Below are 6924 nucleotides of genomic sequence, written 5' to 3'. Positions count from 1 at the left end.
GGAGTGAATGTGCCCGAGACCTGAAGGGGGAGCTGAGGCCACAGGCGGCATCCAAAGGAAAAGGCAGAGAAGAAGAGGATGAAGAGGCCAGGAGGCGGGGTGGTGCATGCCTGCATCCCCACATGCTGGGAAACTGAGGCAATAGGATGGCAAGCTGAAACCACACCTGGGCAATTCAGTGACTTAGTAAGGCCCTGTCTCAAAGTTTAAAAAGGCTTGGACAAAATTCAGTACAAAGGCCCTGGGTTCAATCTCCAGTGCCATATGAAAGAAAATTAACTACATGAATAAAAGGCTAAAAACAGAGAAACAGACAAAGTCGATCATTTCTGCAATTCAGCATAAAGACAAGGATTTTCTCTGCCTCAGAGGTCACAGAGTGCTAGGACCAACTGCTGAGCTGCTTCCTTAAAGGCTAGCACTGCCATCTCCCATGTCCCCTTCCTCTATTCTCTGGGATCTAATGTAAACCTGGCTGGATACAAAATGGCTGGAGCTGAGGCCGCTACCCTGAGCCATGAGGTAGGTGCTGCTGAGGATGGTGGAGCAGCAAGACAGCAAGTGCCTGGGTCCCCCTAATGCTGTCTAGCTTCTTTGCCCAGTTAATACTAAAAAAGGAAGGTGCACTATTTTGCTATTGAACAGAAGTGCCTGGAATAGAGGACACTGATCTCTCACAAACCTCCCAAGAAAGGCTGTGCCTTCCCCCTAAAGTTCATTTTGTACTTACCTCAGTATCCCATCTGTACAGCCCGAAAGTGTCACGTAACTAGGATTCCAGCTTTCAAATCTGAGAAAAAGCAGCAGTCACTGGACACCAGAAGCAAATCCTGGACAGCATCTCTGCGCTCAGTGCCCAAGCTGGATGCCCCATGGCCCACGGCTTCACTTTGCACAGGGTTGTGTGGCTGGGATGTAGCTCAGTGGAAAACCACACACCAATTCCCAGCACTTGATGCAGACACACACACACACACACACACACACACACACACACACAGTATGTGGGCTACAGTTAGGCTACACCTACCAAAGGGGTAGAGAATGAGGATAATCATTTCTGGAAGGATTCTGGAGAATGAGGATAAAGTCCTGGAACTTGATGTGTACCAGAATTCAGACAGCACAGAGACAGGAGGTGCCAGAGAGGTGGGATTTCCCAAGCTGGGCAGGAGCAGAGGAGAAGCCCAAATCACTGTTTCCTACACTCGGCAGGGAGCTCAGGCATCCTTACCTATTTGTTTGCCTTAGGAGGACAGTAACAAAGAGACACTTGGGATTCACATGCTGCCAGATAATGCTTGGGGCTACAAGTGGCATACAGTGACAGTGCAAGTTACCAAACAGTATGACCCTGTCCACCTGTAAGACAAGAGAGGAGTGGTGAGCCCAGCAGCAGGGGCAGAAGAGACACTAAAAGACAGGACATAGCAGAGAGATTTCTATGAATAGGGATGGGAAGAACTCAGGGAGAAACTGACAGCTGAGAAGACTTAAGAATGAAGGAAGTCACCACATACTGATTTGGACATCTCAGTACAAGTAGGGCAAGGGACGCAGTGTGCTGCAGCCAGCTCATTCACTCTCATGAGCGCTGATGGTTTACCTTTTAGGAATTCCATGGGCTTGCTGTTGAATTCACCATTATTTTCTTTCATGGTGCCCTGCACTGAACTCTCAGCCCTCCCTGTGTTAACCACATGCTGTGCCACTCATCCACACCCTGAGCCAACATGCCCTTTTTATATGTTAAATAGTGTAAGTTAAAAATGAGACAAGGGCTCTCGGTTCATAGGTCAAAGGGAAAACACTTCCCTAGTGTGTGTAACACCTTGAGTCCAATCTCTAGCACCACAAAAATTTAATCAATTATATTTAATTATATTTGGCCAAGGCAATAAACACTCAACACTTGTCATTTCCTCTATATTATCTTACTATATTTTGTTGTTGCCACTACCTTGTTTACATCCCTGTCAGTGATATGGAATGACGACATATTCCTACACTTCTGACCACTTCTTCTCAACTCTGTGCTTAGTGACAGTACGTTGGTAGCCTGAGATTGGCCACAGTGCGATTATTGACACCACCGAAATGAGCAAACAGATTAAGCAAGACTGAGTTGTGCCGATCGCTGGTGCTGAAATCCCCCGGCACAGGGAGCAGATCTAGATGGTATGAAAACTGTGAAAGATCACCTTGAAGAGGCCAAAAATGAGATCGATCATTTATAGAGGAAAGTAGGGCAGAAGGGGAGTCACAGGGGCTGAGCAATACTCACAGGCACCCTGTGGGCAGCTAGAGACAGCAGGTATTTCTGATAAGTATTCCTGGGATGCTCATCCCCTTCCTCCAACTCCTAAAGGAAAGAAGCTCACGTCATCACTTGGTTGCACATGAGATAAGCAATGGTCAGGTTCCCACACAGACTGTGTGTGTCCTCAGGTGTTCACATGTTGAAGTTTTAATTCCTACTGTGTGATACAAAGAGGCTGGAAAGTCCATCTGAGGAAGGCAGGAAGAGGTGGAGCCTAGCGAAGTCCTTGTGGTGCTGCCTCAGGGCATAAGGCAGCTCTTCTGAGACCCCCCCCCCATGGTCCTGCACCAACGAGTTGCTGTCAAAGTCCCAGCCTGACCCAGCAGTCACCCTCTGGCTTTCCCTCTCAGGAGATGAGCTCTTCCATTCACCAGGAGGCCCCACCCAAGCCAAGCTCCTGCCTGTTATTAAGGCAATGAGAAACAGGCTAACACTGTGAATAAAGAAGCCGTGTCACGGTCTGTGGGGGATTCTCAACCCTCTGCACGTTCAGGGCTTTACTGTCTGGGATGCTCCCAGGCCTGTGTGCATCTGTGTATTTGTAGGAGGTCAGCTGTGTCTGACCTGCACTTGAGCCTGGAGTTTGAGGGCAGTCTTCAGGATGCCTTCCTCTGCCGCAAGCTCAGCGGTCTTCAGAGAGCCGTGTCCGCACAGCACGACCTCTGCCTGCTCCGCCCGCGCCACGGTCATTGCCATCAGCAGCAGCACATAGTTGAGGGGGGGCTGATCGAATAAGCACTAGGTGAAAGAAAGCTCCCTTCCTTCCACACCCACCCCTGCCTGCCGGTCCCAGGCCAAGCGCCTCCACTGGCTCGGGGTAACGGGAAGGGGAGAGAATCTGCAGTGAGGAGCAGTCAGCCTCTGCGCCCTCTAGAGGAGCTGGGGGTGCAATAGGGAAGAAGCCACAATCCTATCCCAAATCCAGTGCTGCGCTGGATTAAAAGAGACATATTTCTACTAACAGAAGTTTAGAACAAAATACTATGTATGAAAAGGTGCAAAGTTAGTGCTATAAGCCGTCCTAGGAATTCTCCCCAGGCAGCTGAGGGCTGACGCTTGAAGCAAATCCGCGTCACTCCTTTCAGCCTGCTCCTCTGCAGGCAACTCAGGCTGGACTCAGCACACCTCTCAGCTCCGGCCGTCCTCCCAGCCCTCGCGGGGTGTTTGGCCCTTTTACCCCCTGTGTGTTGCTCTTGGCACAGAAGTGGTCTGCATTACAGTCCGTCAGGTAGACCAAGATGGTGCGGCCTGGCAGCGGGGGCAGGTTGTGCTTCACAGAGAGGTTCACGGCTACCTCCAGGGCCTGGCGGTACCGGTCTAGCAGCTCCAGGTCATATTTGCAGTGTCTGCAGGGCAAGAAAGACAGACACAGGCACTAAGGGCCTCTCTGGTGCCGGTACAGAAAATGAGAATGTGTTTCTCAAGTCCTGGGTCATCTCCTGGGTCAAGCTTGGTTTCATCCTCCTGCACGCAGGCCCTCTGCTCTGCATAGCAGCTTCCTGATGCTCTGTTCCCTGGGATTCTGTCTTGCCACAGTCTCATGGAAGGAGAGGAACTTACCGGGAAATACACCCAGAAATCAACTACCACATTCAGCACAATGATCCCTGATCACTTCCCAAAGGAAGATTTAATGGCCACATAGTTTTCAACTGCATTTTAAAGAACAAACACTTAGGGCAACTCAAGAGATGCCAGCTGTGGAACAGAGTATTAGAGGCAGGGCAGCACCAGTGATGGCCCTTGGGCCTGGGAACATCTGACCATGGAGCCCCAAATACCATGCTGTTGTTAAAAGCTCATTACAGCACTGGGTTATACGGGGATCTGGAAAAGAAAGCAGAATGGCAGGACCTCAAGAGCACTGGCTTAGGTTCTCAATTGAGGAAGAGGACCCCAAAATGTGCACTTATGCTATCATTCATATGGGACATACAACAAAGCACACTGTCAAAGATCTGGAACCAAGGATACTATGTAGACTTTGACTGAAGGTCACTAACCCCGCTGGGGGATATGAGTACAGACGTAGGAGTCCCCACCAGATTCTCCTCTCTAAGAAGTTAATATTTGTAATCATAAACATATATTATTTGAATCCCACCAAGTTAATTCCAATCTACCACTCCCAGTACAACCCATGGCAAAAGAAAAGACACTAAAACATATTTATAATTATTGGGGAGCCAAGGGGCCCTACGTCCAGCCATGAAAATGGCTTTCCAGAACAAAGAGGCTGACCCAGGGCCTCACCCAGTTTTATTCAGTGGAGGAGTGGCTTAAGGAGGAATAACGGAGAATTGTGAGAAGTAGGTGAGTACTGTGAGCTGAGCTAGGTGGGTGGCCTACATTTACCTCTGCCATATGCAGAGAAGATATGCAGAGGTAGTAATCTGCTTTATCTATTGAGATAGTATCTAATGTTTTGGAGGGTCTGATGCTTCAGCTTTGATGTAGTCTTTCAAGCCCCAGGAAGTCATAGCCTCTGTCTCTAGGCTTGATCCCAGCTGGCAGAGCGGAGCATTGGCTCTTCGTCCTTTCTTGACCCAGCTCACATTAAAGAGCAGCATGTGTAGGTTACCAGGAAAACACATGCCACCTTCAAAGACTATCACCAGCACCTCAGCTAGACCAATAGACATTGCTTAAGGCCAACTGAAAGGATACACAGAAGTCCTAGCCAACTCTACATATCAATACTAGGAAATAGGGTCAGGGTCAGTCAAAATGGAGACAATTGCTCTTCTTTCAAGGAGAGCAGCTCAACTGGTCCTCCACACAGACTAGTCTTCTCAGTGTGTACAACCAGAGAATGCATAAATATCAAATAGGTGCATCAGGCTGTCAATGTGAATATGTGAATGATGAAAAGTTTTACTTGCAGGAGGCCATATTAAAGTTGATGTTCCCAATAAGTCTGGCTTTACTGCTCTGATGGTCACTGCCCAGAAAGAATATATCGGGCTTGTGAAAATCTAGTTTCCAATGACACAGATAGTAATCTGAAGAGTGGAAGTGGCAAGGAGAGTCTAATGCTTGCATGCTATGCAAGACACTTAGATGTTGTGAAATATCTCTAAACACGTGGAGCTTCTGGGGATGCTACAGACCTGACAGGCTGCACAGCCCTGCACTGGGCTGCAGATGGAGGCCACTGCCCTATGACTGGTTCCCAAAGCACGGCTGTGAGGTAGATGCTGTGGATGCCTGCTCAGGGTGGACGCTACTCATGCAAATCCCCACAATGTCAGGAAGCCAGAAGGTGGCCTTGCTCCTCAAGGCTGGGGCCAATGTGAATATGAAGGCCAAAGATGGAAAGACACCTCTCATGTGCTGTGCTCAATAATCATGAGCAGCTAATGGAATGACTACTTCGTAAAGGCATACATGCAAGTATAAAAAGTGATTTTGGCAAAGGCACTCTAGAAATGGCCAGAGTTTTTGACAGGCAGGATGTGCTCTCCTTGCTAGAGGAAAAGAAAACCAGCAGCTGACAAAGAAGTCTTCTGTTCACCTCTCAAAGCACCACCTGTCTACAGAAGTCAAGCAGAGCAAAGCAAAATATGACTGTGGAACACAGACAGAAGAAATTCCATGTCTTTGAAGGCTACACATTTATTTACTTAGTTGAAGATTCATGGTCAGTTTTTGTAACAGGCAACTGTTCTACATTTACCTAAAAAACAACAAAAAATGAACCAACACTCGTGCCTCATTTCTCTGAGCACCTACACTCCACTTTTGAGTGTATCCCACATCCACTTCTATTCAATCTTTCTCATGCCTCTTCTCAAAAGAAAACAAAAAAAAGAAGAAGGATCCAACAGTAACTTCTTACTCTTGTCATGGGCAATTAAGATAATAAAAAAAAACAGAACATTCATTCTTCCTTCCCTGTGCAATCACTTTATCAAGGTAACAAAAAGTCTTAGTTGATGAAGGCAGTTCTTTTTACCGCTCCAGCTAAGAAATATGGGAGATTGATGGAAAAGTGCCATTCTGCAACTACCAATAGAGTAAATGGGTCAAGCCAAGAGCTCCACACATCAGCTATTACCCTCGGTAAAGAGATGAGGCTGTCAACCTCCTTTGAGCATTCATCGATGTTAGCATCCCTAGGGGTTGGGTCAGCAAATATTTTGAAATATATATGTGATATACATATGGGACTGAACCCAAGGATTCAGCCATGCTAGACAAGTGCTCCACCACTGAACTAAATCTCTCACTCTCTTCATTTGACACAGGATCTCATTAACTTGTCCATGCTAACTTTTAACTTGTGATCTTCCTGCCTCTGATTTTGTATTTTATTAAGCAGTACAAAGAATCTGGCAATCTTAGTCAAACAGTTTATACAGGATTGCCTTTGAAATTTTTGCAAAAAGAAAAAAAAATGAAAGCATTAAACACTGAGAGTTAGTTTCCATGGTATAATAAATAGAAAACAAGCAAAAAGATACCATGGTGAAATACATAAATCCAGATATGTGACATTCTGTGGGGGCCCTCAACCTGGCTTCCACAGCAAGTGAGACAAAAAGAAAGACTCAAACAGACTTAAGAAATGTAACAATGCTATGCTGGGTACAGTGGTGCATGCC

At 47.1% G+C, this 6924-nt stretch overlaps 1 protein-coding gene and 1 pseudogene across 1 annotated transcript in view; one reads left to right on the top strand and one right to left on the bottom strand.

Annotated features, from left to right (window-relative positions):
• LOC101559904 (telomerase protein component 1-like) overlaps positions 1 to 6924 on the bottom strand; it is a 46649-nt gene that overhangs the window by 22605 nt on the left and 17120 nt on the right. Inside the window, 5 exon segments of the mRNA XM_023704145.1 lie at positions 731 to 790; positions 1235 to 1362; positions 2285 to 2362; positions 2885 to 3043; positions 3498 to 3666. Of these exon segments, the coding sequence (XP_023559913.1) occupies positions 731 to 790; positions 1235 to 1362; positions 2285 to 2362; positions 2885 to 3043; positions 3498 to 3666 (594 nt within the window).
• Positions 4103 to 5814, top strand: LOC105743928 (annotated as a pseudogene).

The sequence above is a fragment of the Octodon degus genome, unplaced genomic scaffold (assembly GCF_000260255.1).
Source record: "Octodon degus isolate 3935 unplaced genomic scaffold, OctDeg1.0 scaffold00189, whole genome shotgun sequence".
NCBI lineage: Eukaryota > Metazoa > Chordata > Mammalia > Rodentia > Octodontidae > Octodon > Octodon degus.
The sequence above is the reverse complement of the archived record's forward strand: the minus strand, read 5'-3'. Positions and strand labels throughout refer to the sequence as shown.